Below are 17859 nucleotides of genomic sequence, written 5' to 3'. Positions count from 1 at the left end.
CTGGGAAGAGAAATGAGATTGAATGTGGTAGTTTTGTTTCATTAAACATTTTGAGTTGCTTTCAACAAAAATTCTAGTCCACGTGTGATCATTGCAGCAACATGCAGGAAATATCAAATATTAAAGTACTTTTATAGAGCAATGTTTGTTTGTTTTTTGTAGCAATTTAACTAAAGTAAATTCCAGAACAAGCTATGATGTGAAAAAAAGTTTTTGTTTGAGGGTAGTTTATCTGATAGAAATACATTCTTTTTTATTTAAAAGCTGTGGATGTAGCAGACAATGTCCAGAAAGAATTGCTGTCCAAGCGGAGTGAAGTGGACTCCCTACAGAACAAGTCTCACTGGTTGGAGGAGAGCCTCAGTGCAGCCAAAAAGGTAAGAACAACCAATCTTATTTTGTTTGGTTGTGTTTATCCTAATCAACAATATGAAGGTTTTTGAAAGAAGTAAGTCAAGTGCGCTGTCGTTATGCTAGAAAAGTGAAATTACATTGTATGTTGATCTTACTTTATTTTTTTCTTTATGTTGTTGTCTAAAATTACGTCATGAAGTGTAGTACTCTCCTTAGCCAGTGATGATGGCACCATATTTTTGTTGCAACTGATATATCGTAGATAATTGCGCTTTATTCAAGAGCTGATTATTTAGTTTTTAGTAGGAGCTATGATTAAAAAACCATGGACATATATACTCTGGTTGGATTCAAACCAATGATCTCTTTATAACTAGGCAGGCACTCTATCCACTAGACTGCCAGTGCTGGTTCTTTTCCTTATAGCAGCCAGTACTGCATATTCATTCAAATTACAGTTGTAATGAATTCTAGTTTGAGTAGTTTTTATCGCACCTGATTGACAAATTGCCCTAAGCTGTGTACCTTGACAGCGAAGACCATTAACTGACATGAACCCATTGTGTTTTTAGAACATTAACAGCTGAACCTTTTTTGGGTTTTTGGTTTCAGGAGAATTCTGTCCTGTGTGCTGAGAAGGAGCTCTTGGAGGATCAGCTGTCCAGACTGACCAGTCAGCTGGAGAGACTCCAGCTCAAACTCAAGAGTCTAGCAAACAGACGCAGCTCACAGAAGGACATAGTTTCTAAACTGGAGAGTGCCCTTGAAAAGGTAAAGGCTATTATACATTGTACTTGTCCAGTAATTTGTTTTGTGTGTTTGGTTGGTTGTTTGTATTTTCCGTCTGTCTACATGCCTGTTGTTTCGATGTGATAGTTGCAGATATGTAACCAGTATCCATGGTTCCTGCCGCCATGTCAGCTTTTGTTGAATGTTAGAGAGTTCTGTATGGAAAAGTTGTACTTACCGTAACTTTTAAGTAGATGATTAGGCCAGTATTTGTGCCAAGACCTGCAGGTTTGTTTGAGTTTTCAAGAATAATCAGCAGTTGTTTGTTTAGTTTGTTTTTTTAATGATTAGTTTGCACTTAATCTTTCTCCTTGACTTCTGTAACTTGCATTGAGCGATGTTTTCTATGTGGTTGGTGAGAAAATGCTCAGCGTATAAACCCAACATGCAAAAGAAAACTCAAACAACCCCAAAAATGTGTGTCACCTTGTGTACCGACATTCTTTAAAACACAGCAGTGATGTGAATATATCATCATGTGAACTGGCATATAATTTATCGAGTGCCAAAACTACTTCTTACATGGAAGCTCTGATCAGTCGTATTCAGTTCAAGAATATGGGAATGTCATTAACTATAGCAGATTGTGGTCACATATGCCAAAGAACTTTCCCAAAATGGTGCTTTGTTTCGAAATGACCATTCAGCTCATCATGTATCTCTCTCTCTCTCATAATCAGGCTGCCCTGAAGCACACCGACGCCCAGAGGGTGATAGAGGAGCAGGAACAAGCCCTGACCAAGATGACCCTCAAGCATCAGCTTGAGATGAAGGTCAGAATGAAATGAATGGCCCCTTTAATATGAATATGTATATATTGGCAGTCTGAATGATTATTCATGGGGCAAGTAGAATCAAGGAGAGCCTCATGTTTGAATAGCAGATATTAAAGATACATACAAATGTGAATGAGTGAAGAGGAGCTGTCTCTCGTCTGACATGAAGTTCTGGTTTTGTTTGATTATTTCCAGTGTTTGCATGCTAGTTGACAGAAGGTACAGTGTAATATGTTCTGTGATTTCAGAGTTCTCTTTTTACTCTCCCTTTCTCTAATACCATGATTGCGTAGAAACGTCTCCACTATGGTTGACAGTATTCAGTGATTTGATGAGGTGATCCCTGCTGCAGAAGCACCGTGTAATAATTTAAATATCTGTAATCACCACAAAGGCACAAAAAATATGACATCTAATCATTTCATTACTTCCATATATTCCTTTCATGATAAGTTTTAATTGTGCGGTTATGCAAGATAGTAGCATCCTCCATTCATTGACTCAATGAACTGTATGACTTTATCCATGAATAAGCTTGATATATCTCAGGAAATTATGTGATGACTGTAATCGCCACAGTGCCTCTATGATATGGCGGTAAGCCCTTGTGATTTGAATGATTATACCTTATTTGGCTGATGATTGGCAGTGAATAAGTTACATGTAAGTCTGGTAAGATGCAGCATCACGCACTGCATACGCCATTCATTTTGCAGGGTTTTTTTCTTTTCAAATTTCGTGAGTCATGTGCTATTTGCACATTTAACAACACACAGAAATATTGACTCTGATCCCAACATGAATGTGACATGCTCATGTACATTTCTCTATTCATTACTGTACTCCACAATCGCGAATTCAAGCACTTGCAAAATTATGGGGAAGTTCTAATTCACGACAAATCTTGCTAAATACAGATGGTGTATACAGTAGTCTATATTGGGTTCAACTTCAGTTAAACACAGAGTTTTAATCAGCTGTGTTGTGTTGTTGTCCAGGCCTTACAAAGAACCCGTGCCTCCAAAGAAGCATCCCAACACATTCCAAGCAAGCCCCTGTCGGAGAACCCCGACGCCGTTGAGAAGAGGTGCCGGCGGACAGAGTCTGCCACCGCCACCGCCCTCGCACAGGTCAAGTCCTCCTCCACGGGCGGAGAAGGGAAAGCATCAGCTGGACTGGTGTCAGCCCACTTCTTGCAGTCAGCCAGCATACAGGCCGTAGACAGACTCAGCGGGAGAAACTACATCACACCAGTCCCAGTTGTCATCATGAATGCATCCACTGAGGCAGATGGGCATGCTCAGAAACTGGTACTAAAGACATATCAATGTATCCCATTTACACTTTATGAAATTCAGTTGAGATGGATCTACACTGTATACTTGTAAGATGTATTTCAAAAGTGTGGGAGGAGTGCTCATCATTACTGTTTTGAATTCATATTTTGTCTTAATACAAGGACTTTCCAAGCAAACAGAGTAGTAGAGATTTTCTTTTTTTCAAAATCTGACATATGAATTAAATACTGATGGGGATGGAACTGTAAAATTCCACATTTATTATGTTTTCATCAAACAATGATATTAGTAATAATCATACACGTTGTATGTCATGGACTTGCAAGCTTCCAATTGAGCTACAGACAAGTATTTCTTCTGTTGACATGATATAGAAAAAGAATGGCTTGTGTGTTTCGGTGTTTTAAAGGGGAATGAATCTCAAACAAACATGTGGATTGAGTGAGTGCAACAGGAGTAGTAGGACACATCAAAGAGGTTTGATTAAAATCAGACAATCCATTGAAAAGTTATGAATTTTTTAAGTTTCAGTGCAGCCATCAATAGATGGGAAGACTACTACAGTTAATGATGTCATGACATGTAAGTACAATGATGTAAAGAAAATATAGAGAGAATTCCATGAGAATGAATTTCGTATGAAAAGTACACATTCCCTTGACTTGTTATTGCCATATATAAAGGGTAATATCATTGCCCCTGCATCATGAAAGAGGTACCGGTAAGTCAAGTGCTCTCGTGCTAGAAAAGTGAAAATGTGTTTACTTTTCTTGGTATTTTCTTTATATTGTTTTCCATGTGTGTTCCATATGTGTCCTAATATTGCTGCATTCCCTCAATTCACATATATATTTGGGTTTCATTCTCCTTTAAATTGATGGGGGGATAATGTGAACAACCCTGCAAAATGTTATTTGTGTTTTTATTTGTGCCATGTTTGCATTATGAAAGGATAAGTCTGATTCGTCGGACCCGGACCATAACATGTCGGCTGAGATGAAGGATTTATTGCAAGAAATGAGGAGTGTCTTCACATCCAATATGGCTGCCTTGAAGTCTGCCACTGCTGCGGCAGGGCAGCCAGCGTTGGCCGCAGGTAGCGGTTTGGACAAGAAGTGAGTTTGTTTGTTTTTTTGGCTTTCAATATGTTGTGTTATGTAGGTATGCCAAATTTAGATAAACTGGAACTATCAAATTATTATTATCATTTTTTTTTTTTTTTAATGGGAACAAAGTGATTTTATTAGCCTCCTTCCCCCCCCCCCCCCCCAACCAAAGTGAATCTTTGGTTAAATGGTCACAATGAGGAGCTGTTTTTCCCTGTCCTGTTACTTCAAAATATATGAAACCGCACACTGTACATTTCAGATTAGACTTCATTTTTATTGATCTTTGCAAAAGATGCTTGGTAGTGAAAACTGATTGATATACTGTACAGCATATTTGTTCAAAGACCAGATGCAATTTTAAAATAAGAAAAAGAAATGTAATTTCCACTGAAATTGCAGAAAATTTGTTTGGAATGATTATTTAGTGCATCTACGTAGATCCTAGTATGGGATTGAGTTTACGAGCAGTAAGTAGATGAGGCTGCAGTAATTGTATGAAGATTGTGTACTACAAAATGTAGAAGCAGCTTATGTAGACATATAACAAATCAGTTCTCCTTCCCACCCCACCAGCATTTACTATGAAGAATGCAGATATTCGATTCTCCTTTGTTGGTCGCATATTACAAACACTTCACAGATTGCAGTCGGGTTTTGGGTCGGCAAAAGAGGTTCCCACCCTGGATCGCCTCAACGGACTCTTGGGGCAGAAAGACCCCGTAATTCTTGCCAGAGACACCCAGTCAGCTCCTGAAGTTGGCTCGCTGTCATCCACAAAGGAAGGTAAGGGTTTCACCTTTATTCAAGGTGAAGGAAATTAAAACTAGAGCACTTTCAGAGTCCTGCAATGGGTATCTGCATATACAGTGTATACACTTTACAAAGACTGTAGTAGAAGCTGTTGCATAAAAAGATGCAATCAAACATAATTCAAAAAATGAAACATAACTCAGGTATCAGCCAATCAGAATTAAGTATTCAGAGGCTTATCTTTGATTATCTGACTTATGTTTGATCTCAACTTTATGCAACAGGGCCCACTTTGCTTTGTCTCTGTGGACCCTGCTTCTACATTATTTGTACTGTCTAGTGCTAGAAACAATGCATGTCTATCTGTACCAATGTGATTGTGCTGAAAAGAAAAATTCTTGCAATTTGTACTTGATTTTTATAGGGAAGTATGGATTTCTTTCATAAACATGTTCATTCAGACCCAAACAATAAAATAAAGATCGGTCAAACCCCTCATAAGTTTAATGGCAGTAAAAAGCAATAAAACAAATTTAAGCAAAAAGCCTGAGTAACTCTGCAATTTCAAGTCAGTCAAATTTTCACATTCGTGACTAAAGTAACATGATATGATGTTTCAGGCAGACTAAGTGAAGACGTTAACTGTTTTCACATGAGTACTTGATTCTTGTTTCACAGTGTGTGAAATAGACCCACCCCTCCTGACATCCTCGCCGTTCAAGATCGACGAATCGATCAGCGCCCCAATCAAGCAAGGTCAGCCACAGGATGCTGGTACCCCACCCCGACAGAAGCTCCTGCATCCGAGGAAAGGCCTGCAGCTGGATGCCCCACCCTCGCCAGTTACCAACCTCCTTGGTTTACACGCAGGCGTGCGCAGCGAGCCTAATTTTAATCCCGGTTCAGGATTGAGTTTGAACAGACCCCATGGGCAAAGTGCAGAAAGACATGCAAAGAAAGATCAAATCGGGAACAGAGGCAGTGTGAATGCATCCACCAGGAGTGCTTCAAAACACACCACTAAGCATCACGTGCGAAATGGCCTCAGGAAAGATGCCTATGTGAGCACAACTCAGTACAAGACAAAAAATGCCAAATCACATGCGGGAGATAATTTCGATCTGAGCGACAGCTCTATCTCTGCCACCGAGGATGGCTTCCATGCACCGACGAGAGGGAAGAAAGACTTTTCAACTCCTCTGACGATTCAAGTACCAGACCCCATGGACACTGTTCACAGGCGGATGAACAGAAATAGACAGGAGCAGTGGAGTTCTGCCGTCAGGGACAAGAACAGCAGAAACCGGGAGGGCTTTGGAGATGTGAACGCAGCGGAAGAGCTCATCATCAGCGATAGTGAGGAGAGCTCCATCACAACAGTTACTTCAGTTTCAAGTAAGTTTATCAGTGAAAGATTGATTGCCCTTCTATCAGGGCAATAACCCCTGGGGCAATTCCCCCTCCCCGCTAAATACTGGTTAGTGATAAGGTTAGAGCAAGGGTTAGGGTTAGGGTTAGAGTTTGAATTAGGTTCAAAATTAGGGTTAGGGTCAGGGAAAGGGTCTGCGATAATTGTTCAGGGGGTAATTGCCATAGAACCGATGGCCCTAGTTCTATAAGAAAAAGGTTGCATTGTCGCACTCTGATATCTCTTGAAACAACTGTAGTTCTTTTGCATTTGGACAAAAAAATATGCACACATCCTTTCAACTGACTCAAGTTTAAAATCACCAAATAACGATATACTGTGTAAGTTACATATCTTCACACAGTTTAAACTGATGCTTATTAGAATTTTTTTGTTGCTTGTTCCCTCCGTTATTCAACAACATGCTGAAATGGAGATTTTGCATTTTTTCTGAGAATCGGGAACAAAACCCTCGGGTAAACCTTTTTCATGAGTCACTTGTAATGTCTTTCCAGGTGTTTCGCCAAAGACCGATACAGCCGCAACCGAGAGTGGCAACCTGCAGAGTCTGCATGCAAGACTAGCTGCCTTGTCTCAGATGGGTAGCCAGCTTCAGAAGGGCAATAAGGGTGAGATGGCTTTCTTTGAGGATCTTAGGGTTTTATTCGTCATTAATATAGATTCCTTTCGTAATTTGCCTGTATTGAACTCAAAAGTCTTAGCGGAGAAATTGAATGAGGACTGTGCATAGTTTGTGCTAAGTCTGTGATCAAGTATCTTGGTTCAGCGAGTTTACATGATGTAATTCAGCGAAAAAAAGAAATAATAATAATAATAGTAATGATTAATAAACAAATGAAAATATAAATCTTTGACAAAAATACTCTGTTGGTATCAAGAAAGTTGGTAGTTTTATCAAATACTCCTCCCCCACCCTTTACAAACATGAAGAAGAATCAAAGCATGTATACACCTGCATTGAAATAGTGTTGAGATCAGTATATTTTGAGGTTAGTATTACATCATTCTTTCATTGAAGAAGAGTTCTACACATGTATAACTTTTTTGAATAGTCAATTTTACAGGGTTAAATTCTAAGCACTTGTGTTGACAGCATCATTTTGCCATTATTATTAAAGAAAAATGTAAGATTTTTTTACAGTCATCAATCGCCTGGATGTAAAGTCAGATTTCATGCACAATCCTGATTGCTGTTATTCGTCCGATGCTTTTTCCACCATAACAGAGATGGCTCGACTGATTAGGAGGCAGGACTTTAAGCTGAAGATGTGTCGCCAAGAAGAGAGCCAGGCGCAGCGGATCATCAAGTCCAAGTAGACTGCAACCAAACAGTCCAACTTATTTGCTACCTTGATAGGAGGTTCAGCAGATTTCATTATTTATTAGACTGAGTAGATGAATGATACTGAAATATATTTATTGCAGGTTTTATCACCTTTTCAATAGTAAAAAGAAGTTCAGCATGATGCCAAAAAAAAAAGAAAAAAAAGAGAAAGAAAACAAAATGGATGTGTGCAATTGTTTTATGAGGAGCATTCCAAAGGAGAAGAAACTTAACCCTGCTTCCAAAGACAAGGTATTCATGGAATTAAAATGAGAGTATAGATGCACATATTGATATGTTTAAGTAAGCACAGCAACTCCTGTGTGTATGTCAATGCATCATGGTGAGCAATAACAATATGTAATAATCAGTGCAAATGTTGTTCACAATGAATTTTGCTCCAAACTGGTAATTTCCTCACAGTCTTTTTTACTACTCATCTGCATCACATCTCACAATTGTTCATATTTTCTTATCCAAGATGTCTTTAGCAATGGTAACACCAGCAAAGGGGAAAAAACAATAACAAATGTATTAGATATTGCAGCTTTGGATGCAATGTAAATACACTCAAGCACACTGGAAGTAGAGCAGATGTTAAAAGATGTGAGTGTTTTTGATGAGAAACTCAAATAAAGGAGAGCTTCTTAAGCTTCGAGAGTTGGATAGGAACATTTCATTCTGGTATGATAATCATCTGGTCACAGAATCAACATGACAATGTACTGGAGAGTGGTGCTATGTGTGGCTACAGTCTCACAATTTCTCTGTCAAATTTTGATGGAAAACAAAAAAACAAACATTCAAAAACAAATAAATTCACTACACAACAGGTAAAGTAGGTGTCTATGTGTTTTGTTTTTCTGTGTAAGAAATCTTCCATGCTTTTGTCTTTCTTTCAGACCTGTACCTCACCCATTCAATAATGGAATATTGAGTAGGCAGACGGCAGAAATTGGTAATCTGTCTGACCTAGATATCAAGCTGAGTCAATAGTATGTGGGGAAACACTTACATATGATATGTGGAGACCAATATTTGCAGAGGGAAATTCAAAGAATTGAATGCTCCGGGTATTCAACTTCCCTGTGCAGGATTCGACAGAAGTGTGAATATAGGTCACATAAACACATCTAGCCCAGCTGTATGAATCATTACAATGTACTTCATTCAACTCAAATACACATGATATGAATCAATTGACACAGAATTTTCTCACATGTGTATTTGAATAGGTTCCATCAATAGAAATGTTGATATTTCAAGGGCTTTATCTGGCAGCCGGTCTTTTACATCTCCCATTGACAAGTCCTTAGAGCAAGATTCTGTTTGGTTTTGAGTGCGAGTGTGTTTTGTGTAAATTTTGCGAGTAATGGACCATTTCCTCTGCTAATTGTCTTGTGATATACCAATTAGAGTGATTTTAAAAAAACATGGCACAAAATTTTTGCAAATTGGATCCAATGGCCTTTTTCCCGGCATGAAACTTCGCGAATTGCCACTGGCATCCAATACATTACAGTGTGGACAAGAACTTTTGCATGCATTTCAATTTTGGGAATCTTGGCTCTTGCAAAATTCATGAAATCAAAATGCATGCAAAATTTTCTAGTTTTACAGTACATGGACTTCATTTAAATCAAATACACAAGGTATAAATCAACTGACACTGGATTTTCTCATACTTGGTACTTTAATAGCTTCCATCAATACAAATGTTTACCTTTTAAAGGCTATATTTGGCAGCCAGTCTTTTGCATTTCCCATGCACAAGTTTTGTGTATGTGTGTGTATGTGGGTGGGTCGGTGTGTGCATGTGTGTGTGTGTATGTGTGTGTAAATTTTGTGAGTAAATGAGCATCTACTCAAGGAAAACTAAACTTGGAATTCCTGCTGCTAAATTGTCTTGTGATATACCAGTTAGAATTTTTTTTTTTTAATTGACCTGTTGACCCAATGGTGGAAAATACAAATGTAGGTCGCACACAGCACAGTAGATTCAGTAGACTCGTTGCAGCAAATCTTTGTGATTAGGAATTTTGTCTAATATCAGGGTGGCAAAACAAATCAAAGAAATTTCCAGCTGTTTGACCAATAAAACCACCCATTTTATTCACAAGTTGCTACATCAGTACTGTGTTTGTCACGTACATCAGTGTTTTGAATGATGAGAGTCTCTCTGTATTGGAATAAGGCACCAAGTACACTGTAGAAGGTTCACTTTCACCTGAGCATTGAATGCATGGTTATAGAATACACAAGCTCTGTCTTTGTTCCAAATTACTGTACATACAGGAAATCCCGTTATAACAAGGTCACTGGGACTGTTTATTTTACCTCATTATACAAATGTAATTTGTAATTTATACCTCATTGTACACATACAGTGGATTCCCATTATAACGAAGTCCTTGGGACCTGCAGTTTTCTTTCGTTTTTTCAAATTTCGTTATAACCAAACAAATAAACAATAAAATACATAGAGAGGACAATTTTGCGGTCTTAATTCTGACTTCGTTGTAACTGGAATTTCGTTATAACAGTGTTTGTTATAACAGGAGTGCACTGTTAACCCGTTCCTTCCGCAATTCTCAGAGTGCCTTTAATGCCCCCAAACGAGATTCTTTTCGCCCGTCTACAGAGAGGCACACAGGTTGGTAATACAGCTGTTTGAAGGCAGTCAAGCGGTTCATTGTGTCCTCCTTTCTACGGTCAACTACATGACAGTGCCCGTGAACAATGGAAATATCGATCGGGTGCGAGGTATGAATAGAGCGTGCGCTGATGAGCTCTCAGAATCTTTTGTTCTACGCAAAACCAGGTACCTGAATGAGGTGACTGGGGTCAGCGAACTCGCATTTCTAACTGATCTCAGCCTTGATCATTATGTACATGTTCGTACGAGTTTACAGCAGAACAAGCAAAACACTAAATCAGGAAAAGGTACATAATACTGTAAAACCCTTTTTTTTAAACAGCAGGAGAACAAATCCTGATAGAATAAACTCTGATCTTTTTATCAAACCCACTTTTCTGAGCATTTTAACACAAAGAAACATGGATTTAGGTCACTGAAGCAGGCACCCTTGTCTTCATTTTGGGAACCTGGTAAACCAGGTTCCCGTATATCAGTTGCTCCCACGGGAACCTGGTAAACAAGGTTCCTGTAAGGAACGGGTTAAAAAAAGAGACCAAATACACGTATTACAGTAATGGAAAATTGTGACTTCCAATATTCACTAGTCCCCAGTTGTAACCAAGCTCATTACAATGGTGTTTCTCTGTATAATGGTGGTACGTTGTCAACCAAATAGAGCAATGAATAAAACTGTATACAAGGGAAGTTTTGCTCTGAAGAACTGATGAAACCACATAAGACAGTCATATGGAGCACAATTACATCAGTATGGCTTATGATTCAGTAATGATTCAATATCAGGAAATTTTTTGCTGCATTTTGAAAATGCACCACAAAATTAGCCATCGGTCACTTAAACGTTACATAATTCATTGTACATGGTAAAGACAAAACGTGCACACACACACACAAAAATTATTCACACTGTATGAAGGAAGTTTTCTTTGAAGATGTGTATTAGTGCATCACTGATCAATCTTGAGTAGATATATAGAAGAGTATATCTTTGAGAAAAACATCCCAGGCAGCATTATAATGCACACAGGTGTGGTAATAGCACCATTCAATAGGTAGAATTTGGCATCACATTCATTGAGGTGCAGTCCCAATTTCCCCTGATATTTTGCTTTTGTTTAATTGTATTCACAAGACATGGAGACAAACACAAGCAACATTCTTCTTTAATTAAAGAATTAAATTATATTTCAGATGCATTCTCCTCATCATGCCAATATTTATCAACTTGGTGCTTCTATCAGCAAGGCAGTATGACCTCATATTAAATCATTTCCCAAGAATACTCGGACAGGTGTCTATGGAAAATGCTTGTTATAGCAAACTCAGTCTGTCCTCAACAGGGTAGTATGGTTCACATGGTAGGGTTCATGATATACCTTAACACTGACTCTCAACTTGTGACATCCTCTGTATACACATCATAGAGAAGCTGGGAAGTTTAGGAAATACATACACAGTGGACGCAAACACCTACACAGTGGACATAAATCAGAATGGCTTTCACAAACACATGTTGAGGAACAAACTTTCAGATTGCCTATGGAATAGCCTTGAGTCTAGTGATGATATAAAAATACCATCATAAGGACAATGACAGGGCAAGCAGGCAAAGCCATTGGTTAGCTACAGTAACTTTTCATTAAGGCTTTATTTGTGACTTTGCAGTAGGACTGATATTAGAAAATATATAAGCTTTTTTTTTTTTTTTTTTTAAGTCCACTACACATTTTCTCAGAGTTCATTTCTTAGAGAGACTGATAGAAAGACCAGGTACAGGAAAACCCTGCAATAACAAGGTCTCCAGGACATCCAATTCTACCTTGCTATACTAGTAACTGGTACCTTGTAAATGTATGGGAAAAAAAAGAGAGACCAGTTAAATACAGTACCAAGGGAATGGAAAATTGGAACCACCACATTCATCTTGATAAAATCTTGTCACAAGTAAACACATTATTGCAGGGTTTCCCTGTACATTGCAAACCACACTGCGAGCATGAATATTGTCTCACTTTAATACATCTTGCATCAATCTGTAGTACTGTCATGTCAAAAAATGAGGTAACAATCAATGCGCTCCAAAGATTTTATTTTGCTTTATACCTTACATACACCAATAAGTCACACCCACGATCACTTGCACGCAAGGTTGCAGAATTCAAATGAAAGTAATTTGAGACATGATTCTGATTTTCCACCTCTCTTAATCCACTCAAGAAGTTGATGCTACGTACCTTTTTATCATTATTTTGTCCATGCACTCAAACACACAAGTAGGACAAGTACATTGTACATGTATTTTAAAGTCCTCCATACTAACTAAATTGAGAGGAAAATTATATTTGTTTGTTGGGTTTATTTGTTTTCGTTTAATAGTGAGGTACCACTTTAAGTGAGGCTAATAGACATCCCTACATCGACAATATTGAAACACGTTTTTCTGAATCACTGAGTTGGGATATTCAGAGTTCCTCTGTACATCTCCAATGGGGTTTTGCATTCATTTTATGTACTATATAAGCTGTTATTTTTGCATACAGATATTTTTGCAAATGAGGATGTCAGAGACATTTTTGCGACCTGACACAATCAAATGCAGTATACCTTAGCACAATGTGACATTTTCATGTGTTGTTGAATTCGCAGTCCAACTGTGATTTGCAAAATTCACGAAAATAACAGCTTACATAGTACAGTGTATATAGACAACTCATGCACATTCTGGATATGTGTTTACTTATTCTTAAAAATAACCCCTTTAAAACTTAAGACAAGGGCTGTGAATGCAATTAGGGGCTCTCAAAAAGAGATGATGATGCTTAAGTACTGGCAAGAAGGGTAAACTCATATCATGATAAGCTAAGGATAATTCCAAGTCTTGGACTGGTAGAGAACTACAATATCACACAAAGGACTGATTCAATTTTTCTTATCCCGATTTTATGCTGTTCTGCATAGGGATACATTATATCATTCATCTTAGTGTCCTTCCTCTCACCTGCTCATTCTTTATTTCTTTGCACACCTCATTGTAATTCTACGCTACAGAAGAAAAGAAAATGAAGTTAAAAATCTATCAGCATAAATGAAAATAACATTCACACTATGCTATATATCAAGAACTGTTCACTGGTTGTGTTAATAGGGAGCTTTAGATTTTCGCGACGCTGACGTTCAGAGGAAATAAACATGTTCTGCGCATGTGCAAAATCGCTTATCAAAATCGATCTAGCGTTGCCTGAATTTTTACTCCGCGTTCTGCGCCATTTTTGTGTCTGCTCCATTCACGACGCAGAGAGCTACTTGATGCACTGATCATATGGGGGCACTACTTTATTTTGTAGGTTGTGTTCTCGCATAATCTAAAGCTACAATGTACTATGCAACACAATGCAGGGAGAGAGGAAAACGTAATTGTCGTCTAAACGTCTGTATCGAAAATCTAAAGCTCCCTATTCAGATGAAGATACATCTGAAATAAGGCATTTTTATGACTTCAGAAAACTATTCTTGCTTATTCTTGTTAACACCACCCCTCTTCAAGGTGTTCCAGTACAGACATAGCCAGGAGTAGAGAACACCCACAGAGCAGTATACAGACATGAGGAGAAGAGGGAGGAAGGCCAGTTTTTGTGACAGCCCCAATGCGTAGTGCACCACTTCGCAGTACAGGAAGAGAGGCACCAGACCCACAATGTACAGCGTCTCCACAGGGTTTAGCAGGGGAAAGTGCGGGAGGGAGTAACTCACAATGAGGGATCTGCCAAGAGAAAGGGAGGGGAGAGATAGAAAAAAAAATCAAACAATAGCTAAAATGACAGAGATGTCTGTTAGAGAGAGAATTTCTGAGTCCATACAACTTGCTGGCTCACTTTGCCATTCAATTGCAAGCTATAAAGTGAAAGTGAAAATCGTGTATTTTTTCAGTGAGATAGTGCAGGTACATTTAAGACAAAGGTTACACAGTCTATTTTTGTTGTTACAGCGCACTCCTGTTATAACGAACACGGTTATAACGAAATTCCGGTTACAACGAAATAAAAATTCAGGCTGCAACATTATCCTCTCTATGTATTTTTTTATTGTTTATTTGTTTGGTTATGACAACATTTCAATATAACGAAAGAAAACGGCCCATCCCGAGGATTCGTTATAATGGGAGTCCACCATACAAAGTGAAAATTGCTCCCAAGTCATGTATATTTTCAGTGAGATAGTGCAGGTACATTTACGACATGTAGGTAACAATATTTGTGTTGTTAGTACCACATACAGTGTACAATGTATGTTACAATTCGTGAACTGACTACATGTGAATGCTCCGTACGTTTTCATACTTCTTTTTCTTTTTTCATACATGTAATTCTTTGAATCTATTACCTGCCCTAGATCAGTAGAGTTGAGTAGAGTTCTATAAATGTGATTCATCTGATCACCAATGCTAATTCATGGAAAAGACAAAGAAAAATATAACATATTCTTCATTTTTTCTTTTCGTCTCAGTCTTTGGAATGAGAAGAGATTCTAAACAACGTCACGAACTTGTGATGTCATCAACTTGCCTGTGGCATGTTTCCATGGCAACAAAAGTAAAACTGGTATATGCAATCATCAGTGCCACTTTGATGGGTGTTTCTGCAAACAAGAGTTAGACAAAGGAAATAATATTGGACTTATACATTATCTGATTGCAACACAATTGAACAGATGAGATACAACAGTGTATATATCACAAAATTAATGCAAATCATGTTCCTTTGAGCTCTAGAAAAAAAGAAACATGCTCTGCATCAAAAACAAACTGTAATAAGATGAAGCTGTCTTGTGAATTCAAATAAGTCAGAATAAATAAGTCAGTATGACTTTTAAAGCATGACCATTAGAGATTTTGATATATATATCATTTTTACTTTAAAAATTTTAACTTGTACCATTATCTCTTCAAATGCTTTCATCAAAGTTTCCATGGTTGCAGTACCTGAGAAAACATGTAAACCAAACAATTAATGTTGATTTTTTTTTTTTTTTTCAGGGACAGATGAAGTTAAAGGGATCGTATAATTTTGGTTGAGACCTAATTTCAGGTTTCTAACATTTTTTGGTGAGATAATGAGAAACCTCTCATGAAATATGAAAGAGCATGCAATTCCATGTGGAATTCAACGTTTATTTGATGAAAATTATTTTTGAAATGGCTGAGATATCCAAAAAAGAGCGATTTTAATAAAGTGTGGGACCCCCACTTTATTATGATCGCTTTGTTTTACTTTGTTTTTGGATGTTTCAGTTGTTCCGAATGCGATTTTCATCGAATAAACTTTGAATTCCTCTTAAAATGGTATGCTCTGTACTATATCATAAGTGTTTTCTTGGTATCTCGCAAAAAAGTTAAAAACCCAATTCTCATCTCCACCAATACTGTACCATCCCTTTAATATGTTTTCCTATGCAAAGGGTAATATGGTACTTGCAAAAGAAAAGGAGAGAGAGAGAGAAAAAAAATCAGCCTTTTAATATGACAGGTAGAGGAGTTTAGTATTGTAAAATATAAAATATTCTTCACAAATGCACACAGTATGGTGCTACATGTAGGCTCGCTCCTTGCCCTTCCGACGGTGCATGCCTCAGATTATCTCGCGGCAGACTGGACAGAAAATTTCTGCATTTGCTCTCGGGGCTGAATTTTAAAATGAGAACGCAAGAGCTGGAGAAAGGAGAAATTCTTCAAAAATATGAGATTCATTCTTACCGGCAGCAGTAAAGAGCAGTGGAAAGAGAGAGAAATGGCCGACGGTCGATAGGATGAGAAACACCTGGGCATCCTTGAAACTCTGAACGGCGAGCAGACTATGGAAAACGAAAAAGAAAGTGGGAGGAAATTAATTCCGGCGTCAAGTTCACTCAACTCCTTGATGCTCCCAGCATTTCACACAAGATGTAATAATTCATTTATCAAACGACATCATCACAAGACAGGGTGCTTGACTGTATGGAAATGACTCTAACTTTCCCCAAAATTTGAGCATTTCCTCTTGGGGTTTTTCCCTTTTCTCCAGGAGAAAAAGTAGGTCGGTTCAAACACTGTTTCTGGCCAATTCTCCTTATCGCATACAAATGTAGACAGTTTGTCATTAGTGAGTGGGTCCATACACTGGCTGTATGCTATGCGCAAATAAGTGAGGTGATCTTACACACCCATGCGCAACACGTGGAGGTCAAATCAAGCGGGGTCTACTTTTTGTGTCGACTTGCACACTTCCGGTACTGCGGAGTTACTGTGCAGCAGGCACGGGCAGAGCGTATATGCGGTAATCACATCTAATTTTTCCCTTTTCATCATGACTAAAACATTGTCACTTCACAGTAGAAATGCATTGTCAGAGCTTATACTTCATATTTTATTTTCCCAACATTCAACAATTGCTGAGAAAATCTGTAAAACTATAGTGATCTGGAGACAGAGACAGTGCTCCATATTTTTCCAAGTACAATCAGAGAAAAATTAGATAAAGTGCCACTGCTGTTTTAGTTTTTACAATTTATGCAATAGGGAAAATTTATGTTTCTCCTTTATTTTTGTTTCAAACATGATTAAAACTCCTGAAAAGCTGATTGCACCAGCATATTTTTTCAACCTGATTGTTCATGCTAAAAAATGATGATGAAGTCAGCAATCTTTTGAATGCATTTAATATCCCATACTTTTCAAAACCTATCATCGTGACCTTGAAAGAGATGCCAGAATAATTTAATTCGATCTCATCATCCATAAACATGCCTAGCCTTGATGAAATATTATCAACTTTTAGCACCAGTGGGGCAACAAAAAGGAATTTAATTATGATACCACATGCTACAAAATGTATCAACATATTATAACACCATGGAACATTCAACATTTACTTGAATATTTCACATTTGCAGTGAGCAAGGCCTGTGAAAAGAACCTTGCAGTATCTCTGAACAAAAGATATTGCTCATACAATATATTTGCAATAATCTTTAAAGGTACTAGCCCACATTTGCAAACCCACGAAAATCAAAACTGCATAAAACAGGTCCAATATGACTTCAAGTACAAGTTATAACAGTAACATACCTCACCTGTCGCTCTTTGTCTATACTATTCGATAAAAGAGAGAAAATCATCGTTTTAAAATCAATTTTCAAACCGGGTCAACCCGACCCAAAATCGAATTACGAGCGCGGGCTATAGCTACGTACATTGTACATGTAACACGTACGTGGACCGGAGCTAGCGAGCGTTATACGCATGCATACGGATTACGGTGCATTTTCATTTATTTTTATGAAAGTAATGGACTAATTGGAACGAAATTTTGCACAGGTGTTACTGCAATCATACCCAAACTC

General features: G+C 38.0%; 2 protein-coding genes across 2 annotated transcripts in view; one reads left to right on the top strand and one right to left on the bottom strand.

Annotated features, from left to right (window-relative positions):
• Positions 1 to 8667, top strand: part of LOC140234825 (uncharacterized) — a 31117-nt gene extending 22450 nt beyond the window's left edge. The window contains exons 16-24 of the mRNA XM_072314864.1: positions 265 to 377; positions 967 to 1125; positions 1824 to 1916; positions 2918 to 3229; positions 4169 to 4332; positions 4967 to 5109; positions 5755 to 6471; positions 7000 to 7113; positions 7731 to 8667. Coding sequence (XP_072170965.1) covers positions 265 to 377; positions 967 to 1125; positions 1824 to 1916; positions 2918 to 3229; positions 4169 to 4332; positions 4967 to 5109; positions 5755 to 6471; positions 7000 to 7113; positions 7731 to 7822 — 1907 coding nt within the window. The 3' untranslated portion in view covers positions 7823 to 8667. The remainder of the gene's footprint in view (positions 1 to 264; positions 378 to 966; positions 1126 to 1823; positions 1917 to 2917; positions 3230 to 4168; positions 4333 to 4966; positions 5110 to 5754; positions 6472 to 6999; positions 7114 to 7730) is intronic.
• A 5322-nt stretch (positions 8668 to 13989) lies between these two features.
• Positions 13990 to 17859, bottom strand: part of LOC140235337 (dolichyl pyrophosphate Glc1Man9GlcNAc2 alpha-1,3-glucosyltransferase-like) — a 19664-nt gene continuing 15794 nt past the window's right edge. The window contains exons 8-10 of the mRNA XM_072315364.1: positions 16235 to 16332; positions 15048 to 15120; positions 13990 to 14245 (exon numbers count right to left, since the gene is read on the bottom strand). Coding sequence (XP_072171465.1) covers positions 13990 to 14245; positions 15048 to 15120; positions 16235 to 16332 — 427 coding nt within the window. The remainder of the gene's footprint in view (positions 14246 to 15047; positions 15121 to 16234; positions 16333 to 17859) is intronic.

This window comes from Diadema setosum, chromosome 11 (assembly GCF_964275005.1).
Source record: "Diadema setosum chromosome 11, eeDiaSeto1, whole genome shotgun sequence".
Classification (NCBI taxonomy): domain Eukaryota; kingdom Metazoa; phylum Echinodermata; class Echinoidea; order Diadematoida; family Diadematidae; genus Diadema; species Diadema setosum.
The sequence above is the reverse complement of the archived record's forward strand: the minus strand, read 5'-3'. Positions and strand labels throughout refer to the sequence as shown.